Below are 26,851 nucleotides of genomic sequence, written 5' to 3'. Positions count from 1 at the left end.
TTCTCGTTGTGCTGCAGCCTAATTCTGCATTACACTCTCTCATTGTGCTACAGCCTGATTCTGTATTACACTCTCTCATTGTGCTGCAGCCTGATTCTGTATTACACTCTCTCATTGTGCTACAGGCTGATTCTGTATTACAGGCTCCGATTGTGCTACAGTCTGATTCTGTATTGCACTCTCTCATCGTGCTACAGTCTGATTCTGTAATACACTTTCTCATTGTGCGACAACCTGATTCTGTATTACGCTCTCTCATTGTGCTACACCCTGATTCTGTATTACAGGCTCCGATTGTGCTACAGCCTGATTCTGTAATATACTCTGTCATTGTGCGACAGCTTGATTCTGTTTTACAGGCTCTGATTGTGCTGCAGCTTGATTCTGTATTACACTTTCTCATTGTGCTACATCCTGATTCTGTATTACAGGCTCCGATTGTGCTACAGCCTGATTCTGTATTACACTCTTTCATTGTGCTACAGCCTGATTGTGTATTACACTTTCTCATTGTGCGACAGCCTGATTCTGTATTACGCTTTCTCATTGTGCTGCAGCCTGATTCTGTATTACGCTTTCTCATTATGCTGCAGCCTGATTCTGTATTACACGTTCTCATTGTGCTACAGCCTGATTCTGTCTTACACTCTCCGGTTGTGCTGCACCCTGATTCTGTATTACACTCTCTCATTGTGCTGCAGCCTGATTCTGTATTACAGTCTCCGATTGTACTCCAGCCTGATTCTGTATTGCACTCTCTCATTGTGCTGCAGCCTGATTTTGTATTACAGGCTCCGATTGTACTCCAGCCTGATTCTGTATTACACTTTCTCCTTGTGCTGCAGCTTGAATCTGTATTACACTTTCTCATTGCGCTACACCCTGATTCTGTATTACAGGCTCCGATTGTGGTACAGCCTGATTCTATAATACATTTTGTCATTGTGCTACACCCTGATTCTGTATTACAGGCTCCGATTGTGATACAGCCTGATTCTGTATTACACTCTCTCATTGTGCTGCAGCTTAATTCTGTATTACACTCTCCGGTTGTGCTGCAGGCTGAGTCTGTGTTACACTCTCTCATTGTGCTACACCCTGACTCTGTATTACACTCTCTCATTGTGCAACATCTTGATTTTGTATTCCACTCTCATTGTGCTACAACCTGATTCTGTACTGCACTCTCTCATTGTGCTGCAGCCTGATTCTGTATTCCACTCTCATTGTGCTACAACCTGATTCTGTACTGCACTCTCTCATTGTGCTCCAGCCTGATTCTGTATTACCATCTCTTATTGTGCTACAGCCTGATTCTGTATTCCACTCTCATTGTGCTACAACCTGATTCTGTACTGCACTCTCTCATTGTGCTCCAGCCTGATTCGGTATTACCATCTCTTATTGTGCGTGGCCTGAATCTGTATTACACTCTCATTTTGCTATCGCCTGCATCTGTATTACACTCTCTCATTGTGCTACATCTGGATTCTGTGTTACATTATCTCATTGTGCTACAACCTGATTCTGTATTACACTCTCTCATTATGCTACAGTCTGATTCTGTATTACACTCTCTCATTGTGCTACAACTTGATTCTCTTTGCCACTTTCTATTGTGCTGCAGTCTGATGCTCGAAAACACTGTTGCAACGGGGTATAAACTGATTCTCTATCCTGCTACCCCAGTGACCTATGTGTTAAAGAACCAAATTCAGCATAGTCATTTGAGCTTAATTGATGTCAAAAAATCTATTTTTAATTGGGACAAAGGCATTGTTGTGCAGGGTGCATTTATAAATATTTAGGCTGGGCAAAAATATAGTATATTGAACTGTCCAGCTGTCATGTTTTTTGAATCACCTGCATTTTGAAAGCTGTTAAACTTCTCTCTGAGAGAAGTTTTTTGAAATCTGATTACAATTTCAGTAGCTGTGTGTTGACATATCCCTCTGTACTATCTTTAGGACATTAGAAATGCATGACTGCATTGCACAACCTGTTTTTCTTACAACCAAGGGTTGTAAGTTCATAGTTAGATTGACAGCTTGGTAATCAATTTCATGATTAGCTATTTTTGATATGGGGGTTAGAAACCTAAATGTTTTTTTCATAAGGGTTTAGAACTTGGGGGATTTGAAAGTAACAAGTGGGTTTTAATGAATGAGAATGTGCGGTGATTTGTGGTAATTGTATATTTAAGGTCAACACAGCAGACTAAGGGTCACCTGTCTGAGGGGACCAATTGGGGTGCAGAATGGGTAATCTCCTCGGGGGTGAGTCCTCTCTTAAGCAGGAAACATATAGGGAGTCAGCAATAGCAGTGTGGCTGCTGGCCATTGTCCAATTCTTCTTACTAATTAATAATTGTGTTTGTCTAATATAGCCTGAAATTACATCATTGCATCTGGCGATGAGGATAAAATTATCATTACACTGCCTCTGGTCGAACACCTGTGAATTTTAATTGGTCTAAAAAAAAAGTACTCACCATACTGCATCGCTTTGGGCACTTGCGATATTCAGATACTTCAGGACCCTGAGGGATAGGTGCAGGAGAAACCTGGCTATTTTGTGGCTATGTCCAGAGCATGTGTCTAGTCTTCCGACGAAAAAGTCAGCAGCGTCCCTGCACGGATGCTCCGCCTGGTGGGGGGCTCGCAGTCGCACCTTGTAAAGCCCCCAGCTTTACCTGCGGATACAGATGGAGAAGAGCCTGGCCTGTGGCTGCGCAAGCGCATGTGCATGGCGGTGACCTGCAGCTGTCGCGCGCCGTACAACCTGGTGCCGACCGCGCGCGGAACCAGCCTTCCAGATAGTGCCCCCCTGACTGCCCCTCACCACCCCCGGACCAACCCTCACCAATCCTCCCAGCTCCCTCCGAAGGATCCCTGGCCAACAGAATGCCACCCCCCTCCCCGATTGTGGCGGTGCTGGACACAGTCCACAGCTGCTACGTGAGGTCCCTGAAAACTGAGAGCACACGCACCCGTGCTGTCGGGAAGTCAACCCATTGGGGGCGGAGCATCGGGGGACGGCCTTCTAATGGCGCACTGAGGCTGTCCCAAGGCGTGCGGCGTACTCACCGATGACGTGTTTTGGAGGTGGCGGAGCATCTGAAAAACGACGCCGCCTCCAATTTCAGCATCATTCTCCGACCAATCGCCGAATGTAATTCCGGCATCGGCAATCAGAAAATCCAGCTCCTGATTGGCCAGCAGAAGTAAAAATTTAGAAACATACATAGAGAGAAAAAATCAATAGGAAATAACCCTGTGAAGCAAGAGCTGTGACTTTAAGTAAAAAACAAACTTATGTTATAAAAGACAGAGTTGTTGCAAAGATATTTTTTAAAAGGGAAAGTAGGGCTTTCAGTAGAAGAAAAACACCAAGGGGGCAATTCTCCGAGCCCCGTGCCGGGCCGGAGAATTGCCCCAACCGCCACGGTGCCGGTGCGCGATTCTCCAAGGTGCGGAGAATCGGTGCCATTTGCACCAGCACGTTTGACGCGGCGCTTGCCGTGGACTGAGCGGCTGCGTGGATACGACAGAGTCCCACCGGCGTCGTTCACCTCTGGTCGCTGCCAGTGGGAACTCTACGCGAAGGGTCAGGGAGCGGCCTGTGGGGGGAGTGAGGGGGTATCCATCCCCGGGGAGGGGGGGGGGGGGGGGCTCCGGTGGTATCTGGCCCACAATCGGGGCCCACGGATCGGCAGGCCGGCCTCTTCCCCCCCTCCCCCCCACCCCGGGCCTACGTTCCTGCACGGCCGGCCCCTAAACACCGACGCCATGTTGAGTTGGGGCCCATGGGCTTGGCGCCCATTTGGCGCCGGGAAGGGAGGCTGGAGCAGCGTGAACCGCTCCAGCGCCATTCTGGCCCCCTCTGGGGGACTGTATCAGACATCCCCGTGCCCGTTTCGCGCCATCGTGATACACGACGGTGTTCACGATGGAGCAAACACTTCTCCATTTTGGAGAATCGCCCCCCCCCCAAGTCAACTTAGAGAGGTGACCCGAAGCATAGGAAGTCAAGGAGCTGAAACTGACAAATGTTTGGTGTCAGAGCAGAGCATATGGGTGTTCTGTGGCAGCAGTCACTGCACTGATGAACTTCAGTCAAAAGAAGATAACTGTTGCACCAAGACAGGTTAACAAGTTCATAAAACTGCCCCCTGGACCTTGAGAACTTTGGGTCTCTGGTGAAATTGACAAAAACCCGACAGCTCCAAAAAAAAACGGACTTTCCAAAAGGCCAGAAGAAGATATAAACTCTAGAGACCGCTGTAAGAACTTACCATCAATAAAAGTGGTAGTTATAAAAATTCAACAAAAATCAGCCAGGCTTGCACCAAAACTCCAAAACTGTAGGATAAACACAGAGAGAAAACTAACAGCTGCTGACACTTTAATAATAAAAATGACAGTCTTAAAGCGGAAATGCATTTAAAGTGGCAATGCCCTTAAAGCAGCAAATACAACAAGGAATAAATGGCGCTGGGCAGGAAAATTTGAAAAGATCCCAGTTAGAGGGAACTCTTAACAAATGTCCATCAGCAATGAAGAGGCAACGCAATACCTCAGAGGAGACAAAGAGCACCTCAAGGAAGAGGCAACAGGAGACCTCAGAGTAGGCAATGAAGACCTCAAAGCTAGGGCAAAACAGACCTCAGATAAGAGGCAATAGAATCATCATAGAATAGAATCACAGAATCTCTACCGTGCAGAAGAAAGCCATCAAGTCTGCATTGACCCTCTGAAAGAGTATTCCACAAAAGCTCAGTTCTCTGCCCTATCCCAATAACCCCTTAACCTAACCTACACATCTTTTTTGAACACTAAGGGGAAATTTAGCATAGCCAATCCATCTAACCTGCACATTTTTGGATTGTGTGAGGAAAACAGAGCACCTGGAGGAAACCACACGCAGATACGGGGAGAGCGCACAAACTCCACGCAGTGACCCAATGCTGGAATTGAACCCGGGCCCCTGGTGCTGTGAGGCAGCATTGCTGACCACTGTGCACCCCAGAGGTAACTCCAGAAAGTAAGCAAAAGAAAACCACAAAGGAGGGCAATGAAAGACCCCAAAAGGAGGGCAATGAAAGACCCCATAACAAGAGTACCGAGAGAATTTCAGATTGGAAATAAGTCAACACTTCGTCAAGGTGGACCTGACCAACAGTGCAGCTAAATGAGTTTGGCTAAAATTACGACAAGTAAAAGTGAGGGTTCCATTCGTGAAATGTATATCTCCAGTAAGAACATGTTGGATTCTCCTCGGAAGAAATGCAGAAATTAAAGACTTCAAAAATCAGCAAAAATAATTAAAACTCTAGAGAAGTCATTAAAACAACAAGATGAAATGACTGACAACAAACTTGAAGATTAAAGAAATTGCAAAGAAAATTACCAAATGAAGTTAAGAAGCAGGAGAGATTAATGAGACAATGTAGAATAAGCTGAACTCCATGAGAAAGCAACTAGAAATTAAGAACAAGTCCAGTGAAGAATTGAAGCGGAAGAATAAGAGGTTGAATAGGGAAAATTGGCAATGAAAAATTAACTGAAGTGGTTACAAGCATTGAAATTGACTGCAGGATTAGAAGTTCAGACAGAGAAAAACACTGAGATTACGTACCAGGACAGGATTGCTGAATTGGTCGTACTAATAGAAAAGCTCAAGAATCAACATAATAAAATGGTTGATGAGAAAGACGCTAAGTTTATATGCTAGAAAGAGAAGAAACTTTATCACATGACCTAAATCCCAGAAGTAGTGTGCCATGACCATTCTTTCACACAGGACAGATTGAGAGTGTGAAAGAACTGTCAAAACATAAGACTTTGTTATAGTGCGATAATATGTCTGCAAGCATTATAATGTAAGGTGTTTAGCAGAGCAAGAGTCAACATGGCACACAGTGTGATATAGTCACATGGTTAGAGAATAATCTAGAACAGAATTCAGTAAGCAGCAAGTGTGCATGGAACATCCCCATGCTAGACTATATTTGGAACTTTACATATTTAAAGCTGACCAATAGTTTATGTTTAAACACACAAGCCTCAAGATCCTATCAGTGAGACATCACCACTGAAACAATAAGACACCCATAATATGACATGGTGTCTCAGTATGAAACATCGGTAGTGGATTTAGGTCTCCAGAATTATAGTCTCTGAGGATGGACCTCTGTCGTACCCAATAGAGAAGGAGGGACAGATTGTTAGAATTTAGGATTGAGTAACTTTGTTATTGAAGATTGTTTAAAGATGTTAAAGGGGGAGGGATGTGGTGATTTGTGGTGATTGTCCCTTTAAGGCAAACACAGCAGAGTAAGGCTCACCTGACTTGGAGGGCCAATTGGGACGCAGAGTGGATAATCTCCCAGAAGGTGACTCTACTCTTATAAAGCGCACATGTAGGGAGATAGCAGCAGCCATGTAGCTGCTGGCAATTGTTCAATGCTTCTTATTAATAAATCTTTTTGTGTTTCTAGGGAGGACTGTGAAAGTGCATTATTGCAGAATGTTTATTTTTATATAATGATCTTTAGAGCTTCATTTCATTTAAACTCAATGGCTCCTGATATATGCCCATGGTAGAGAGGGGGAACAGTGTTGGGGGTGGGGTCATGAGTTAGCAGCAAGAAGCCATAAGGACTATAAAGGGCCGTTAGGATTGGCGGGGGTCATAGGTTGGCATGAACCAGCATGTATGGGTATTGGGAATGATTGTGGGTTTGTGTGAGGGATAGGGGGCCTAATTTTCAACAAAACAACCGCGACAAATTCCCACAGAATTGAGGCAGGCTTAATTAACAGCCTGCCTTGGCACTCCAATGTATGCCTGAGGCTGGGGGTCCCAGGTCCATTCCATACCACCCTGACCCATCCAACCCCAGCGACAAAGATCCCACTATTCGTAGCACCTTGGTAGGAAATTTCCCCACTCTGCCCACCCATCTTGAGAGTGAAAATCCAGGCCTGAATCTATAACCTACCACCTCACTGATCTACGATTTCATTCCCTGCTGCACTGTGCTACCCTATCCCCCTTCTTATTTTAAGGATGGTTATTGCACAATATAATATGAAGGGAAAATGAAACAGCAGTTACCGTCCCAACTATTCTCTGGCATGCAGTGCAATATTGAACAGGAATATCTTTAATCTCAGTTTATTATAGTCAATCATATCTTCACTACAAAACACATGTCTCAAAAAAATAAATTTCATGTCGATAATTTTCTGACTATGTGCTGCCTAAAGGTTTCCTTCCAGCTGTGCATACAGAAAAATCTGCCCATATGTAATAAATTCTTCCACTATGTTAGTCCTTCAACAAACAGTGACAGCAAAGTACATATTTAATCACTTTTAAATCTATGAAAAATATTAGTCCAATGTGAAAAAGTGTGCCATTCCCATTTCAACTTGTGATCTCTCTGGCTGAGATTCAGTACTGTGCCAATAACTGTCTAATTTTGGGCAGCTTTGTTGCCATAAACTTGCACCTGTTTGAGGCAGAGTTAACCTCTGCCAAACTCATCCACCTAATAGGTCTGTGGGCTGCAGTCAATTCCAAGTTTCCTGAATACAGAAATAAAAGGACAAAGTGCAAACCCACTGCACTCTGCTGATTTTCTTTGGAAATTTCAGGCATAAGTTTTATTTCTTCTGGGGATCCTTTATTTTCAGAGATAACTATTTACAGACAAAAACAACACAATGTGAAATCATTACGTATCAATGAAAGAGGAATGAGGTTAAAGTGAGCACAGGTAATGATTAACAGTGCTATTGTCTGGAAAAGGATTGCTAAGTTTGCCTCTTTTTGATGCGGCTGAAGTGGATGCTTGTTGCTATAGCTTGGAGGTTGCTATTGGTGACAATGTCCTCCAAACACTTGTCCATCAGAATAGCAGAGGAATTCGATACAAGCACTTTATCAACAGGAACAGGTAACCTTGTGTTCACAGATCAGACACGCCCACAAAGCTCTGCCATCTGCACATGCCAGGAAATTGGTTGGAGAAAGCTTCTTTGGAGGATTCATGTGCAACCAGGCAGACTTACCTGTATCAAAATGTAAAGCTACTGTGACAATGTGTAATTTCAGTATTTGTGAAAAGGTATATCTTAGGCTTAGTCACCTGTTCATAACATTCTTGTGGATCAGTCAAAAAAGCCCCCCAGTTTTACTAAGAGAGAAAAAAAAAAACATTTACAACCACATTTCAAATACCAGATTTTAACTGACCTGTTCGACCACTGACTTTGATCTCATGCTGCAGGATGAAAGCATGATAATGTTGAACACCTTTGCCCAAAATTACTGTTGTTGATTTGAGCCGATGTGCCAACTGATTTACTCCTCGAGGGTTGAAGTATTAAATAGCAGAGGGAAAAATTTTGCTTGAACACATTAATCCGAGCCTTAGATTGCTGCAATTAAAGATTATTTTATGGCTTTTCTTAAGTGTGTTAGTGGTAGAGAATTTGATTGTGTACAGTGCTGAAGAATTGGGGAGAGGAAATACCATGAGCACCCTTTTGCATTCTGAGAATTGTTTTGGGGAGTGGGTGGTGGTGAAGGGGGTGGGATGGGATGGTGGGTAGGAAGGGAGGTCAGGGCATGGAAGTTGAGAAATTTGACATACCAAGGGATCCAAGTTCTCTGTATCTTTGGGGAAACATCTGAACGTTTTGGGCTTCCCAGTCCAGATATGCAATTTGTTCCTTATGGCATGTTGGTTTGGAATATTGGAAAGGATCTCTGAAACAGTCTAGAAAAAAGGAAAAGGATTGGAGTCAATTCTGCCCGTCATGAAAGACTGGCCCAAATATCAACAGAAAATGGGCATTGAGTTAGAATCAAGCCTTTGGTTTGAAAATACATAATTTGGACACATTGCTTTTGCTTCCCCACACCTTCCAAATACAGGTGCACAATAATGTCTTATTTCACCGATGAATGATAGTGAATGAGTACCTCTTTTTCCTTTATGAGATTACCGTACAGTTGATTAATGCTTTATTTGAGAACATTGACTGTTCCATTATTAATCTGCTCAAGAAGCACATTACATGGCTGTTACCTACTTTGAGATTTCTTTTGCACATTTATAATTTAAGGCAACAGTGATTTATATGACCCAAGAGCACCAGTTTATTCTGAGCATGTAATCCAGTGGAAAAAAGTGTTAATTACATATTTAAGTAGTTAAAAATTAATTTCATATGTAAATTATCACAGAACTCAGCAAGCTGAAGTAACATGCCTACCAGCATGACAAAATACTTGCCAGTGCATTCAGTCCATCCAGCAAGGGCTATAATTTTAAGCAAGCATGATCTTGAGAACAATGTTTACACTTTGGTATTCCTGTGAATTTTCCTGATGAGTGCAAGATTGAAAGCTTCGACAGCGTGTGTCCTTTTACAGTCATACTCAAGTTCTGTACGACCAAATGACTCATTATGACCTTTGTGTCACGATTAATCTACTTCCTCCTCAGCATCAAATACAGTTGCTCAATTTTTGTTGAACACTCCAGCTTCAGTTGCCCTTTCATTTCCAAGACTGATGTGAGATCTCTGTTACCGTGGTGACCACAATTTCTCTGCATCTGCAAATGGTCAGGATAAATCAAGAATTGGGACGAGGCTGGGGTTAATGGGGGATATGAACACCGTCAAGAACACTAGCACAGTGATAGATTTTCCAATCAATTCTGTTGGTTGGCCAAGCACATGGTGGGTGGATATGGGTGAATCAGTGAAGTTCAGTGCTGATAGCAGAGTATGCTCGAGGGGCTACTTGGCCTGCTCCTGCTCCCATTTCTTATGCTCTTATGATCAAACATATTTTCCACCTGACAGCGATAGCCTGGAATTTTTCAGGTGGCTGCACGTTGCACATAACTTTATTGGTGCTCCAGTGCATATGTTTCCAGAATAAGTAAATGGCCATGTGCTGTACTTTCTTGACAAAGGAACATAGGAACAGGAGCAGGTCAATCAGCCCCTCGAGCCTGTCCCGCCATTTAATGAGATCATGGCTGATCTGTGACCTAACTCCATATACCTGCCTTTGGCCCATGTCCCTTAATATCTTTACATTAGGTTTTCCCTCTTGTCGTTGACCCACAAATGAAGACCTGTGTCCAATAGAACTCTGAAAGGCAAACAAACTTTCCTGATGACTGCAAGATGGAAAGCTTCAACAGCACGTGTCCTTTTACAGTCATACTCGAGTTCTGTACCACCAAACAACTAATTATGAACTTTGTGCAACAATTAATCTACTTCCTCCTCAGCATCATGTCATGTCCAACATTTACAGCATGTTTGTAGTTTTTATTACAAATGTTTTAATAATTCAGAAATTTTTATTCATATCTTGTATTTTGGAAATACTTTTGTGGGGTTAATGCCATCATGCCAGAAACTCTATTTTCAAGCTTGGGTATACTCAGTGCTAATGCCCAAGGACTAACTACCCCCTACAGAGTCTGGGGACCAGAGTCACTACTGTGCCAACTGCAGTCAACTTGTCATCGGCAGGCAAAGTGATCACCATCATGAACGCACAGAATAGAGAGACTGTGGACTGTGATTGGGGAGCTGAAAAATGTATAAATGCTATGGGCGCGATTCTCCGCTCCCCACGCCGGGTGGGAGAATTGCAGGAGGGCCCCACGACTAATTTCACGACACCCTGGCGCCCCCCGCGATTCTCCCACCCCCCACTCGGAAGAATCGCCGCTCGCCTTTTTTCACGGCGACTGGCGATTCTCCGACTCGGATGGGCTGAGCGGCCTGTCATTCGCGACCGTTTCACAACGGCGGCAACCACACCTGGTCGCTGCCGTCATGAAATCGCCATGAGATGCCCGTTTTGGGGCTTGTAGGGGGCCTGGTGGGGAATGAGCACCACGACTGTGCTCGGGAGGGGACAGGCCCGCGATTGGTGCCCACCAATCATTGGGCCGGCGTCTCAATCGGACGCACTATTTCCCCTCCGCCGGCCCGTAAGATCAAGCCGCCACGTCTCGCGAGGCAGCTGAGGGGAAGACAGGTTAGAGCTGTCAGCCGTTGTGACGTCAGCCGTGCATGCACGGGTTGGAGCTGGCCAACCTGCGCATGCGCGGCTGACGTCACATAGGCGCCGCCGTCGCGTCACTCTCAGCGCGCCGTCCGGCGGCCGAGAGTTATGGAGCGCCGGTCCTAGCCCCCTGGTTGGGGGTGAATACGGTGAGAGGAGCGGCCTCCGAGGCCCTCGTGAAACTCGGCCGAGTTCACGACGGCCTTCACGATTTTTCCCGGGAGCAGAGAATTCCGCCCTATAACATTCTTTTCATTGACGTGTATTGTACTTTACTTCACTTCACATTGTTACAGAGTTCAAGTTATTGGTTGGTTTGATTGGCATTCTGTGTTGCGACGGTTATATCTTATTTTAGTGAATTGTATTGGTTGGATTGTTGTTTTTGTTCTCTGGGACTGGGTGGGAGAGGACGGTATACCTTGGTGGGGGGGAGCCACCTGCGCTAGCCAACTAATGTCGGCTAGTGAACGGAGGTAAGGTGAGAGGAGGGCTGCGGACATTGGAGCAAGGTTAGCAGGTTTCGATGGGCCTACGAGGTGAGCAAGGTGGGGAAGGGGTCAATGCTGGGAGGTGTTTTATCGAGAGGAAATGTAGGGGGGGATTTTGGGAGGGGGGGAAGTGGTTCGATGTTAATAATAGATAGGGGGTGGGTCAGGCTCATGGGGCAGGGCCCGGTGGTATGATGATAGTGGATAAGAAGGGTGGGGGGGTTGAGAGACCCCCAGTTAGGATAGTCACGTGGAACGTGACGGGGTTAGGAGGTCCGGTCAAGAGGTCAAGGGTGCTTGACATCTTAAAAATTTGAAAACCGATGTAGCAATGCTGCAGGAGACAAACTTGAGGGTGAAGGACCAGGTGAGACTTAAAAAGGGCTGGGTTAGTCAGGTGTTTCACTCTGGGTTTGACGGAAGGGCTCAAGGGGTAGAGGTAATCGTCACCAAAACAGTACGCTTCCAGATGGAGAAGGTGGTGGCAAATCAGGGGGGGTAGATATGTGATTGTGACAACGGCACTGGAGGGGAGATTAGTGGCACTGTCAAGTGTACACGGTCCCATTGGGACGATGTGGGATTCGCAAAGAACGTGTTTAGGGCCATCCCCAACTTGGACACACACAAACTGATAGTGGGGAGTGATGGAACCATCAATTCACCAGACACGTGTTTCCGATATGAATATAGGTTTTAATCTACTTACTACAGAGCCAGCCTGTTACCCGTTGATGAACTCTCAGTGAACTGCAGGCTGACTCTGGACAAGGGTATTTATACAGCAGCACTAGGGGTAGGGGTCGTGGGCGGAGCCAAGGGTGGAGCCCTGTACAAGCTCCTGAGCATTCCCAGAGCTACTCCCCCTAGTGGTCGGATAGCGCTACTGCGCTTACAAAGATATAGTGTGAATTATCATGTTACATTCACCACATTCACCCCCTGCAAAAAATCAAGTCCGGTGAGGTTGGTGGTCTACAAAGTCAGTCTGTCTGGTGGTCGAATTGTCCGCAGTGATCTGCGGAGCACCGGGGTTGCAGCCTCTTGCGGTGGCTGGATGGGTGTTGTGTGCTGGGGTACGATGGCGGACTCCAGGGTGGGTTGTATCCGAGCTTCATACTCTCCTGGTTCGACCGGGGACTGGGGTCGCTGGGGGCTGGCCGGCACGGGTGCGCAGAAATGGTGGAGCGAGCTTGCGGGCTCGGGAGCGCGAGGGGGCGGCAGCATTGGGTGTAGGGTAAGAGGTTCTTCTGTGGGGGTAGAGGGGGCGCTGGATCCGGCGGGTGCCAGATCCCGGAGGGATACAGTGTCCTGACAGCCATCAGGGAACTCGACGAATGCGTACTGGGGTTGGAGTGGAGCAGGCGCACCTTTTCAACAAGGGGGTCGGTTTTGCGTGCCCTGACATGTTTCCTCAGAAGTACGGGGCCCGGTGTTCTCAGCCATACCGGAAGTGAGACCCCTGTGGTAGTGCCCCTGGAAAAAATGAAGAGCCTCTCGTGAGGGGTCTGATTGGTCGCTGATCACAAAAGGGACCTAATAGCATGAAGCGCGTCTGGGAGGACTTCCTGCCACTGGGAGACTTGGAGCTTTCTAGACCGGAGGGTCAGTAGGACGGTCTTCCAGACCGTCGCGTTCTCCCTCTCCACCTGCCCATTCCCCCTGGGGTTGTAGCTGGTAGTCCTGCTCGAGGCAATGCCCTTGTCGAGCAGATACTGATGCAGCTCGTTGCTCATGAAGGACGAACCCCGGTCGCTGTGTACGTAGCTGGGGAAACCAAACAGGGGGAAGATGCTATGCAGGGCCCTAATGACTGTGTGGGAGGTCATGTCGGGGCACGGGATAGTGAATGGGAAACGGGAGAACTCGTCTACGACGTTTAAAAAGTAAACGTTCTTGTTAGTTGAAGGGAGTGGCCCTTTGAAATCAATTGCTTGGAGTTCAAAGGGCCTAGAAGCATTGACCAGGTGTGCCTTGTCTGGTCTATAGAAGTGCGGTTTGTACTCCGCACAGATCGGGCAGTCCCTGGTGACCGCTTTTACCTCCTTGTTGGAGAAAGGTAGGTTTCGGGCCCTGATGTAGTGGGCGAGCCAGGTGACCCCCGGGTGGCAGAGGTTATTGTGGATGACTTTCAATCGGTCAATCTGCTCGCTGGCACATGTCCCGCGGGATAGGGCATCCGGAGGCTCGTTGAGCTTCCCGGGTCGATGCTTAATGTCGTAATTGTAGGTGGAGAGTTCGGTCCTCCACCTCAGAATTTTGTCGTTTTTAATTTTGCCCCTTTGCGAGTTGTCGAACATGAAGGCAAGCGATATTTGGTCGGTGATGAGGGTGAACCTCCTACCTGCGAGGTAGTGCCTCCAGTAACGGATAGCCTCCACAATGGCTTGTGCTTCTTTCTCGACTGAGGAGTGTCGGAGTTCTGAAGCAGAGAGGGTACGGGAGAAAAATGCGACTGGTCTCCCTGCCTGATTTAAAATGGCTGCAAGAGCTACCTCTAAGGCGTCGCTCTCTACCTGAAATGGAGTGGATTCATCCACCACCTGCATGACCGCTTTCGCGATGTCCTCCTTGATGCCGTCGAAGGCTAGGTGTGCCTCGGCTGACAGGGGAAATCGTGTGGCCCTGAAGAGTGGGCGGGCTTTGTCCGCATATTGAGGGGCCCACTGGGCGTAGTAGGAAAAGAAACCCAAGCACCGTTTGAGGGCCTTGGGGCAATGGGGGAGGGGGAGTTCTTGGGGCAATACGGTCCGGGTCTGGGCCCAGGACTCCGTTTTCCATGACATAGCCGAGGATGGCTAGTCTGGTTGTGCGGAAAACGCATTTCTCCTTATTATACGTGAGATTCAGTTTCTGTGCCGTCTGGAGAAAACGGTGGAGGTTGGCGTCGTGGTCCTGCTGGTCATAGCCGCAGATGGTGACATTGTCCAAGTACAGAAATGTGGCCCGCAGCCCGTACTGGTCCACCATTCGGTCCATTGCTCGTTGGAACACCGAGACCCCATTAGTGACACCGAAAGGGACCTGGAGGAAATGGAAGAGGCGGCCATCGGCCTCGAATACCATGTAGTAGCGGTCCTCCGGGCAGATTGGGAGCTGGTGGTATGCAGACTTCAGATCCACCTTGGAAAAGAGCCGGTACTGGGCGATCTGGTTTACCATGTCTTCAATCCTGGGGAGGGGATACGCGTCGAGGAGCGTAAATCTATTTATGGTCTGACTATAGTCGACAACCATGCGGAATTTTTCCCCGGTCTTAACGGCCACCACCTGAGCTCTCCAGGGACTATTGCTGGCCTCTATAATCCCCTCACTGAGAACCCTTCGGACCTCTGCTCTGATAAATATCCTATCCTGCAGGCTGTACCGCCTGCTACGAGTGGCTACGGGTTTACAGTCCTTTGTGAGATTGGCGAAGAGAGGAGGGGGGGGGGATTCGCAGCGTGGCTAGGCTGCAGATAGTGAGTGGGGACAGGGGCCCGCCGAAGCTGAGGGTGAGGCTCTTGAGGTTACATTGAAAGTCTAGGCCTAATAAGAGTGGCACGCAGAGGTCGGGCAAAACGTAGAGTTTGAATTTTGAGTAGCTAGTGCCTCGGATTGTGAGTGTCGCAGCGGTGCGCCCCTGGATCTGGACTGAATGGGAGCCTGAAGCGAGCGAGATATTTTGCTGCACGGGGAAAACGGGGAGTGAACAGAGTCTTACCAGGTATTGATGTATGAAGCTCTCCGTGCTCCCGGAGTAGAAGAGGCATGGCGGTTTGTACCCGTTGATTTGGACCTCTGCCATCGAATTTCGCAGATGCTTCGGGCATGATTGGTCCAGAGTGACTGCGCTGTGTTGCGGGTAGTTGGCGGCTCGATCAGCTGTGCTGGAGTGGTACGTGATGACTGTCCTCTGAGGTCATAGTCGTATTCTTCTGATGAGTTATCCGAGTGTGGAGGGGCAGGTCGGGCCCGTGGATCGCACATGGCGGGCGGCGAGGAAGATGGCGTCCAAGATGGCGGCCCCCATGAGTCGCACATGGCCAGCCGCGTGGTGGAGGTTTGCCAAGATGGCGGCCCCCATAGATCGCACGTGGCAGGATGGGGCGGAGTCGGAGCATAGGCCACAGCGTTTCGGGCCCCGCGGGCCTGCGGGTGTGAAGAGCGATTACTTTGTGCCGCTGGGGAGTTGGAAGCTGGGGCCCTTTTAGCGAGGCACGCTCTTGCGTAATGGCCTTTCCGCCCGCAGCTGCTGCAGGTCGCATTGCGGGCCGGGTAGTGCTACCGTGGGTGCTGATTCTGGCCGCAGAAATGGCAGGCTGGAGCAGCGTAGTGGCTGGCTGGGGCAGTATGTTGGCTGGGCGGCCGCGTAGCATAGGCCTGGCGGAGTCGCTGGTCGGAGGCCCATGATTGGGTCGCGGGGTCTGCGGGGAACGAGTTAAGGCTGCGGAAAGAGATCTCTATCGTGGTAGCAGCTTCCACAGTCATTTCTAAGTCTTGGGACCCTTTTCCAGCAGTCGTTGGCGCACATAATTTGACCTGAGGCCCACTACAAAAACATCACGTACAGCAAGTTTTCTGTGTTCAGCCGCGGTAACCGCTTGATAATTACAGTCATTGGACAAATTATTGAGTTCCCTTAGAAATTCAGCGAGCAATTCTGTAGGCTGCTGGCGGTGAGTCGTAAACACATGGCGTGTGTAAACTTCATTAATGGGCCTTACATATATCTTATCGAGTTCTGCTAGCGCTGCAGTATATGAACCGGCCGAGTTTAGTTGCGTAGAGATTCTGTGGCTCACCCTCGCATGCAGTAGACTTAACTTCTGTTCCTCTGTCGTTTCGGCTGTGCTCGCTTCTGCCAGGTAGGCCTTGAAGCACCGCAGCCAGTGGGAGAAGATTTCTTTAGTCTCTGCATCCTGCGGGTCAAGTTCCAGGTGTCCAGGCTTGAGGGCTGATTCCATGATCGATCTTGACTGTTCTTAAGTAGATTAAATTGATGGAACCATCAATTCACCAGACACATGTTTCCGATATGAATATAGGCTTTAATCTACTTACTACAGAGCCAGCCTGTTACCCGTTGATGAACTCTCAGTGAACTGCAGGCTGACTCTGGACAAGGGTATTTATACAGCAGCACTAGGGAGAGGAGTCATGGGCGGAGCCAAGGGTGGAGCCCTGTACAAGCTCCTGAGCTTTCCCAGAGCTACTCCCCCTAGTGGTCGGATAGCGCTACTGCGCTTACAAAGATATAGTGTAAATTATCATGTTACATTCACCACAGGGAGGTACTGGAACTTGGTGCAGGAACCAAGGTTGGACAGGTCACAGCCACGCTTGCTGGTTCCATTAGGGGGGGCGAAGGTGTTGGCTGGGCTAATGGTGGAAATGGGAGGGGTGGATCCTTGGAGGTTTCTGCACCCGAGGGAACGGGAGTATTCGTTTTTCTCGGCAGTTCATAAGGTACACGTGCGGATTGGCTTTTTCGTGGTGGGGAAGCCTTTGCTGGCTGGGGTTAAGGGGTCAGAATACCCAGCAATTGCAATATCAGATCATGCTCTGCATTGGGTGGAAATTGCACTGGAGAAGGGGGTAGCGCAGAGGCCGGGGTGGAAATTAGATGTGGGACTTTTGGGGGACCAAGGGTTCTGTGACAAAATTGAAAAGATAATTGCGGAATATGTAGGTTTCAACTGTACGGGTGAGGTCTCGAAGGTGGTTGCCTGGGAGGCTCTAAAGGCGGTGTTGACGGGTGAGGTGATCTCGTTTAAGGCCAGGGTGGACAAAGAAGAGAGGTTCGAGCGGCAGAGGGTAATAGATGAGATGTTGGAGGTAGATAGGAGTTATGCAGAAGATGGGGACCCAGCGAAGTTGGAAAAGAGGAAGGGACTATAGGCAAGCTTTGACCGACTATCTACCAGGAAGGCGGTGCGCCAACTGAGACAAGCAAGCGGTGCAGTTTACGGGCATGGCGATAAGGCAGGTCAGTTCTGGAGGGAGGCAGCGGTAAGGGAAATTGTTCAGGTGAGGGACAGGGCAGGGAAGTTGGTGGTGGCTCCAGATCTGATTAACAAGGTCTTTGAGGAATTTTATGAGAGGTTGTGCAAGTCAGAGCCACCTGGGGGAGACCGGGAGATGCAGGAATTTCTAGATGGGCTGGAGTACCCGAGGTTGGGGGAGGGGGATAGGGCTACATTGGAAGGAGCGATAGTGAAGCAGGAAATAAAACATGCAATTGGGAGGATGTAGTCGGGGAAGGTGACAGGGCCAGATGGGTTTCCAGCGGAATATTACAAAAAATTCAAGGATAAGCTGGCACCCCTGATGGTGGAGATGTTTGAAGAGGCGATAGGGAAGGGGGTGTTGCCACAAACTTTGGGGAAGGCATCGATTTCCCTGTTGCTAAAAAAAGACAAGGATTCAACGGAGTGTGGGTCGTATGGGCCCATATTACTTTTAAACGTGGATGCAAATATATTGGTGAAGGTACTGGCGGGTAGGCTGGAGGAGTGCCTCCCGAAGGTGATAGGTGAAGATCAGACGGGGTTCGTCAGAGGGAGGCAGCTATTTTCAAACGTTAGAAGGGTATTGAACGTGGTTATGACACCGGCGGAGGGGAAGGAAACAGAGGTGGCTGTGGCATTGGATGCAGATAAGGCATTGATTGGGTAGAATGGGGGTACCTGATGGCAGTTCTGGAGCGGTTTGGGATTGGACCAGGATTTGTGAACTCGGTAAAGCTACTATATAAGGACGAGTGTCCACACAAACAACATCAGCTCGAGATACTTTTCTTTCCACCGTGGGACTAGGCAGGGTTGTCCTATGTCCCCCCTGCTGTTTGCACGCGCGATTGAGCCGTTGGCCATCGCATTAAGAAGTTCGGGAGTATGGAAAGGAATAATGCGGGGGTGGGGTGAGGGGGGATAGAGCATATGTTGTCCTTAAATGCTAATGACGTGCTATGATACGTGTCGGAACCGAGTGTGTCGATAGAGGGAATATTGGAGCAGCTTCGGGTGTTTGGGTCTTTCTCAGGGTACAAACTAAATCCAGACAAGAGTGAGTATTTTGTGGTATCTCGACTGGGGGTGGGCTGCCATTACATAGGGCATGGACTAACTTTAGATACCTGGGGGCGCAGGTTTCCCGGGAGTGGGGGAGCCTCTGCAGGTACAACATTTCTAGTTTGGTGGGTAGAGTGAAAGCTGATCTGGCAAGGTGGGATGATCTCCCTCTGTCACTGGCAGGTCGGATACAGGCGGTTAAAATGAAAATGAAATGAAAATGAAAATCACTTATTGTCACGAGTAGGCTTCAATGAAGTTACTGTGAAAAGCCCCTAGTCGCCACATTCCGGCGCCTGTCCGGGGAGGCTGGTACGGGAATTGAACCGTGCTGCTGGCCTGATTGGTCTGCTTTAAAAGCCAGCGATTTAGACCAATGAGCTAAACCAGCCCCTATGAAAATTAATGTGTTGCCGCAATTTCTGTTTGTTTTCCAATGCCTGCCGATTTTTCTGCCAGAGGCTTTTTTCAAAGAGATTGAGAGAATGATTACTTTGTTCATATGGGGAGGGAAGGTGCCCAGAGTTAGAAGGGTGCTGCTACAGAGGGGAAGGCAGGCAGGGGGTTTGGGTCTTCTGAACCTGATGTATTACTACTGGGCGGCAAATGTGGAGAAGGTGCGGAGCTGGGTCAAAGGACGTGATTCCCAGTGGGTCAGAATGGAGGAAAGTTTGTGCAGGGGGTCGGGATTGAAAGCACTGGCGCCATGGGCTGGAATCACCATTTTTGAGACGAAGTGTTGACGGCAGTGGACGAACTGTGGCGTTTTGCAAAGAAAAATTGGCGCCGAACTCTTGTCATATGATTGTCCCTTTAAGAAATGTTTTTGTCTTATCACATGGCTTCAGTGATGTCATTGTGTGGGTGGAGCTGAGCTGTGGCTCCGAGAGCTATTTTTGGTTTTGCTTTCATATTTGGCTGCTGTGGACTCAGACAGAGAAAAGAGGTTTGTTTGGCCTGCCTCTCTATCTTCATTTTAAAAAGTGTTTCCAGACTGCTTGACAACTTAAAATAGATAAAATTGCTTTCTGGAAGGAATTCAAACCTTCTGTTTGAAAAGGGGAACAGAGTATCAAAAACACGTCTTATACCAATGAGAATGCCGTGTGCTCGGCCACACCTTTGAAAAGGGATTTCTGGTTGTACTTGGATTTTGTTATTAAATTGGAACAGTTAAGGGGGAATTCATTAAGGTTATACATAGATTACTGTAGCTGTGTGGGGTCTTTATGTTTGTAGTTGATCAAAAGTTTTGTTGTGTGCAGTGGCACCACGGCTGGTTCTGATGTTCAGCAGGGAGGGCAAAGCGCAGAACAGCAATAGTCATAGGGGACTCTATAGTCAGGGGCACAGATAGGTGCTTCTGTGGACATGGAAGACTCCAGGACGGTATGTTGCCTCCCTGGTGCCAGGGTCCAGTATGTCTCAGAATGGGTAGCGGGCATCCTGAAGGGGGATGGCAAACAGGCAGAGGTCGTTGTACATATTGGTACTAATAACATAGGCAAGAAGGGGCATCAGGTCCTGCAGCAGGAGTTCAGGGAGCTAGGCAGAAAGTTAAAAGACAGGACCTCCAGGGATGTAATCTCGGGATTACTCCCTGTGCCATGTGCCAGTGAGGCTAGAAATTGAAGGTAGAGCAGCTAAACATGTGGCTAAACAGCTGGGAGGGAGGGTTTCCATTATCTGGACCACTGGGAGCTCTTCCGGAGGACAGATGTGACATGTATAAGAAAGACGGGTTTCATCTAAACTGGAGAGGCATAAATATCCTGGTTGCGAGGTTTGCTAGTGTCACACGGGAGGGTTAAGTATGGCAGGGGGGTGGGTACTGGAGCAATAGGTCAGAAGGTGAAAACATTGAGGGAGAACTAGGAAATAGGACCAGTATGGCTCTGAGGAAGAGTAGACAAGGAGATGTTGCTGAAAACAGCGGGTCTGGTGGCCTGAAGCGCATATGTTTTAATGCAAAAAGTATAACGGGTAAGGCAGATGAACTTAGAGCTTGGATTATTACTTGGAACTATGATATTGATGCGATTACAGAGACTTGGTTGAGGGAAGGACAGGATTGGCAGCTAAACTTTCCAAGATTTAGATGTTTCAGGTGGGATAGAGGGGGATGTAAAAGGGGTGGAGGAGTTGCGTTACTGGTTAGGGAGAATATCACAACTGTACTACTGGAGGAAACCTCAGAAGGCAGTGAGGCTATATGGGTAGAGATCAGGAATAAGAAGGGTGCAGTCACAATGTTGGGGGTTTACTACAGGCCTCCTAACAGCCAGCGGGAGATACAGGAGCAGATAGGTAGACAGATTTTGGAAAGGAGTAAAAGCAACAGGGTTGTTGTGTTGGGAGACTTCAACTTCCCCAATATTGACTGGGACTCACTTAGTGCTAGGGGCTTGGATGGGGCAGAGTTTGTGAGGAGCAGCCAGGTGGGCTTCTTAAAACAATATGTAGATAATCCAACTACGGAAGGGGCTGTACTGGACCTGGTATTGGGGAATGAGCCCGGCCAGGTGGTAGAAGTTTCAGTAGGGGAGCATTTCGGGAATAGTGACCATAATTCAGTATGTTTTAAAGTGTTGGTGGACAAGGATAAGAGTGGTCCTAGGATGAATGTGCTAAATTGGGGAAAGGCTAATTATAACAATATTAGGTGGGAACTGAAGAACCTAGATTGGGGACGGATGTTTGAGGATAAATCAACATCTGACATGTGGGAGGCTTTTAAATGTCAGTTGAAAGGAATTCAGGACCGGCATGTTCCTGTGCGGAAGAAGGATAAATACGACAAATTTCGTGACCCTTGGATAACGAGAGATATTGTAAGCCTCGTCAAAAAGGAAAAGGAGGCATTTGTCAGGGCTAGAAGGCTGGGAACAGACAAAGCCTTTGTGGAATATAAGGAAAGTAGGAAGGAACTTAAGCAAGATGTCAGAGGGCTAAAAGGGGTCACAAAAAGCCATTGGCAAATAGGGTTAAGGAAAATCCCAAGGCTGTTTACACATACATAAAAAGCAAGAAGGTAGCCAGAGAAAGGGTTGGCCCACTGAAGGACAGGGGAGGGAATCTTTGAGTGGAGCCAGAGGAAATGGGCGAGATACTAAATGAATACTTTGCAACAGTATTCACCAAAGAGAAGAAATTGGTGGGTGTTGAGCCTCACGCCAGTGGTAGGGAAATTACTGGAGAGAATTCTTTGAGACTGGATCTACTCCCATTTGGAAGCAAATGGACGTATTAGCAAGAGGCAGCATGGTTTTGTGAAGGTGAGGTCCAGCGCCGGCCCTAGGGTTGCTGGCGCCCCTGGCAAGTTGAACTTCGGCGCCCTTGGCGGGGCCGAGAGGGGGGGCGGGGCCAAGAGGGGAGGCGGGGCCAAGAGGGGGGCGGGGGCAGGGCCGAGAGGGGGCGGGGCGGGGCCGAGAGGGGGGCGGGGGCGAGAGGGGGGCGGGGGCGAGAGGGAGAGGGGCGGGGCCGGGAGGGGGCGGGGCCGGGAGGCAGGGGGCGGGGCCGAGAGGGGGGGCGGGGTCGAGAGGGGGGCGGGGGCGAGAGGGGGGCGGGGGCGAGCGGACCCGAGGGGGGGCGAGCGGACCCGATGGGGGGGCGGAGCGGACCCGAGGGGGGGGGGGGAGCGGACCCAAGGGGGGGGGAGCGGACCCGAGGGGGGGAGCAGACCGACGGGGGGAGCAGACCGACGGGGGGGAGCAGACCGACGGGGGGGCCGGACCCGAGGGGGGGCGGAGGGGGGGCGGACCCGAGGGGGGGTGGAGGGGGGCGGAGGGGGGGGCGGAGGGGGCGGGGGGCGGAGGGGGGGGGCGGGGGGGGGGGCGGAGGGGGGGCAGAGGGGGGGGCGGAGGGGGGGACGGAGGGGGGGGGCGGAGGGGGGGGCGGAGGGGGGGGGGCGGGGGGGGTAGGAGGGGGGGGCGGACCCGAGGGGGGGGCGGACCCGAGGGGGGGGCGGGGGGCGGACCCGAGGGGGGGCGGGGGGCGGACCCGAGACCGGGGGGGGGCGGGGCCCAACTGCGCATGCGCGGGACCCGAGTCTCTGGCGCCCCCTAGCACATGGCGCCCCGGGCGATTGCCCGAGTTGCCGGTGCCTTGAGCCGGCCCTGGTGATGTCGTGTCTCACTAACTTGATACACTTTTTCAAAGAGGTCACAAAGATGATTGATGCAGATAGAGCAGCGGATGTTGCCTATATGTACTTCAGTAAGGCCTTTGACAAGGTCCCTCATGGCAGACTGGTATAAAAGGTGAAGTCACATGGGGTCAGGGGTGAGCTGGCAAGATGGATACAGAACTGGCTAGGTCATAGAAGGCAGAGAGTAGCAATGGAAGGGTGCTTTTCTGGTTGGAGGGCTGTGACTTATGGTGTTCCGTAGGGATCAATGTTGGGACCTTTGCTGTTCTTAGTAAATGATTTGGAGAAAATGTATCTGGTCTGATTAGTAAGTTTACAGACAACACAAAGATTGGTGGAATTGCGGATAGCGATGAGGACTGTCAGAGGATACAGCAGGATTTAGATCGTTTGGAGACTTGGGCGGAGAGATGGAGTTTAATCTGGACAAATGTGAGGTAATGCATTTTGGAAGGTCTAAAGCAGGTAGGGAATATACAGTGAATGGTAGAACCCTCAAGAGTATTGACAGTCAGAAAGATCTAGGTGTGCAGATCCACAGGTCATTGAAACGGGCAACACAGGTGGAGAAGATAGTCAAGAAGGCATACAGCATGCTTGCCTTCATTGGCCGGGGCATTGAGTATACGAATTGGCAAGTCATGTTGCAGCGGTATAGAACCTTAGTTAGGCCACACTTGGAGTATATGTTCAATTCTAGTCACCACACTACCAGAAGGATGTGGAGGCTTTAGAGAAGGTGCAGAAGAGATTTATCAGGATGTTGCCTGGCATGGAGGACATTAGCTCTGAGGTGCGGTTCAACAAACTCGGTTTGTTCTCACTGGAAAGACGGAGGTTGAGGGGCAACCTGATAAAGGTCTACAAAATTATGAGGGGCATATACAGAGTGGATAGTCAGAGGTTTTTCCCATGATTGAGGGATCAATTACTAGGGGGCATAGGTTTCAGGTGTGAGGGGCAAGGTTTAGAGGAGATGTACGAGGCAAGTTTTGTACACAGAGGGTAGTGGGTGCCTGGAACTCGCTGCCGGAGGAGGTGGTGGAAGCAGGGACGATACTGACATTTAAGGGGCATCTTGACAAATACATGACTAGGATGAGAATAGAGGGATAGGGACCCAGAAAGTGTAAAATTTTAGTTTAGACGGGCAGTGTGGTCTGCAGAGACTTGGAGGGCCGAAGGGCCTGTTCCTGTGCTGTACGTTTCTTTGGGAAATACTCAGGGAGTCTGATAATAATAGCTTCATTGAGAATTTGGAGGCAGTTTCGCCAACACTTCGGGTTGGGCACAGGTTCATGGGAAATGCCGATTCAGAGGAACCACTATTTGAGCCAGGCAAGTGGGATGGAAATTTTCAGAAATGGGAGGAGAAGGGGATTAAGACAGTAAAAGATTTGTTTTTTAGGGGTCGGTATGCAGGATTGAAAGAGCTGGAAGCAAATTATGGGCAGGAGCAGGGGGAAAAGTTTACACACATGCAGGTTCGAGATTTTGCCAGAAAGGAGATACAGAACTTCCCGGTGGAGCCGACCTCCACTTTGCTGGAAGAGGTGCTGACTACAGGGGGACTGGAAAAGGGGGTAGTGTTGGTGGTTGACGGAGCTATTTTGGAAGAGGAGAAGGCACCGCTGGAAGGGATCAAGGCAAAGTGGGAGGAAGAATTGAGAGAGGGTATGGAGGAGGGGTTCAGGTGTGAGGTGCTCTGGAGAGTGAACGCCTCCACCTCGTGCACGAGGTTGGGGCTGATACAGCTGAAGGTGGTATATAGAGCACACCTCACGAGGGCGTGAATGAGCTGATTCTTTGAAGGAGTAGAAGATGTGTGTGAGCGTTGCCGGGTTTGGGGGGGGGGGGGGGGTGGGGGGGGTAATCACGTTCATATGCTTTGGTCCTGTCCAAAGCTGGAGAATTACTGGAAGGAGTTTTTTAGGGTAATTTCTAAAGTGGTGCACATGAAACTAGGCCCGGGCCCCCCGGGAGGCCATATTCGGAGTGTCGGAGCAGACAGGGTTGGAAACAGGTGCGGAGGCAGATGTTGTAGCTTTCGCCTCGTTGATCACCCGAAGGCGGATCCTGCTGGGATGGAGAGCAATCTCTCCACCCTGAGCCCTGGCGTGGCGGGGGGGGGGACCTGTTGGAATTCTTGACTCTTGAGAAGGTTAAGTTTGAACTGAGGGGAAGGATGGATGGGTTCTACAATTCATGGGCATTATTCATTATGAATTTTCAAGAACTGGATAACATTGAATATTCGTTGGGGTGGGTGGGTGGGAGGGTTGGGGGGAGAGGGGCTGTGTACATTAATGGCGATTATGCGTGATCCCTAATTCCTTTTCATCATTTGTTTATGTGAAAATGCCAGCTAATGTTTGGGGTTTGGTGGGGGGGATGGGATCGTTGTTATTGATATGGGAATTGACATGTTTGTTACTGATTATTGTTTATTATTGGTGGTGTAAATTTGGGAGAAAATGTGAAAAAGGAGAATAAAAATATTTTTAAAAATGAACGCACAGAATCACAAAATAATATAGCACAGAAGAGGTCCTTCGGCCCATCGAGGCTCCATCGACGCATTAAAACACCTGCCCTGCCAACCTATTCCCATTTGCCAGCACTTGGCCCATAGCCTTGAATGTTATGATGTGCCAAGTGCTCATCAGGTACTTGTTAAAAGATGTGAGGCAACCCGCCTCTTCCACCCTCCCAGGCAGTGCATTCCAGACCATCACCACCCTCTGGATAAAAAAAGGTTTTCCTGAAATCCTCCCTAAACCTCCTGAACCTGACCTTGAACTTGTGCCCCCTTGTAACTGACTCTTCAACTCAGGAGAATAGCTCTTACTCAGAATCACATGCGACCCATCTATCCAACTGAGTTAACCAGCCTTTTGCAAAGGGTACAAACTGTTTATTAAAAAGAACACTTTGAATTGTACCTTTCATTTGTTGCCTCTTGTACGTAGCAACATTACTTTAGGTTTGAATTGCAGCTCTTTGAGAACTGCATGTTTGTGAATATTCCGCCCTCTAGGCCCAGGTAGGCTGCAAAAGGTATGATGCTGCAGGGAGATTTGAAGAACCATTGAAAGTGCTGTTCCTAGAATCCAGCTGGAAGTAAGCACTGGATAACAGCAAACAACATTTGGAACATTTGGAAATAACATTTGGAAGTAAGCACTTGACTCAATGCATGGGAAGGAGATTGTACCCTACTGTTACTTGCTGTTTTGAAATTCTGTTTTATATACCCTGTCTCATTGTCCTGGGAAGCAGAGGTTGAATCTTGGGATACTACTCAATGCACAATAGCATTGCTTCATGGTATGGTTTGCCAGGCACCACGTTGCTGTTTGCATAAGCTTTAAGCTTTATTCCTTGAAGCCACAGATCTCTCTCCCCTTGTTTGTACTGACAGATGCTATTTCTGCAACATAGAAATATACTCATAGGAAGACAGACTGTGAACTTTGATATGTGCAATCTCGTACACTGTGCACATAGCCTGTAACAAGGGAGAACATGGATTTCTTTTTTTTAATGATTTATTGACAAGCTTCTGGTTGTGTCAACACTTCATTCTTCTTTACTTTAAGATCCTTTTTTTAAGCAGGAATTGGCTGTAATGTGCTTCTGGATGGACTCGTGTCGGACTCCAGTTGTTTTGAATAAGTAAACAACAAAGGAGGTGCATAAATTTGCCTAAACATCACCGTGAATTTATTCACTTCCTCAGTCCGCTCAGCTGAAAGCCTTGTGTTAAGAACATCATTCAAGAAGCTAAAATATTAACAGCAATTTCAATTGTGATTTTTACCAAGGTGAATTATGTTGAGTTTGCTAAATATTTTTGTATAATTTTTGTATAATTTGGAGGAGATGGAATTTAGACTTTTTAGCCACATTGATCGCTCAAAATGGGTTATAATTTCGATTCTCTGAGATACCAATTGTCCACCGCTCCTCCTAACGTTGTGAGTTGATCTGCCAAGTTACCAAGCTGCTCAGGCTGTTGCGATTTTTCCACCTAAAATGACGTAAATCACACG

The 26,851-nt window shown here is 48.6% G+C and overlaps 1 protein-coding gene across 9 annotated transcripts in view; it reads right to left on the bottom strand.

Annotated features, from left to right (window-relative positions):
- LOC119953745 (protein shisa-6-like) overlaps window positions 1–26,851 on the bottom strand; it is a 687,534-nt gene that overhangs the window by 90,285 nt on the left and 570,398 nt on the right. For 8 of the 9 annotated variants that reach the window (XM_038778327.1, XM_038778325.1, XM_038778324.1 and 5 more), the window contains exon 5: window positions 8,663–8,788. The exons of the other annotated variant lie outside the window; for it this stretch is intronic. In XM_038778327.1, coding sequence (XP_038634255.1) covers window positions 8,663–8,788 — 126 coding nt within the window. The remainder of the gene's footprint in view (window positions 1–8,662; window positions 8,789–26,851) is intronic. 9 annotated transcript variants of the gene reach the window in all.

The sequence above is a fragment of the Scyliorhinus canicula genome, chromosome 18, assembly GCF_902713615.1.
Source record: "Scyliorhinus canicula chromosome 18, sScyCan1.1, whole genome shotgun sequence".
Taxonomy (NCBI): domain Eukaryota; kingdom Metazoa; phylum Chordata; class Chondrichthyes; order Carcharhiniformes; family Scyliorhinidae; genus Scyliorhinus; species Scyliorhinus canicula.
The sequence above is the reverse complement of the archived record's forward strand: the minus strand, read 5'-3'. Positions and strand labels throughout refer to the sequence as shown.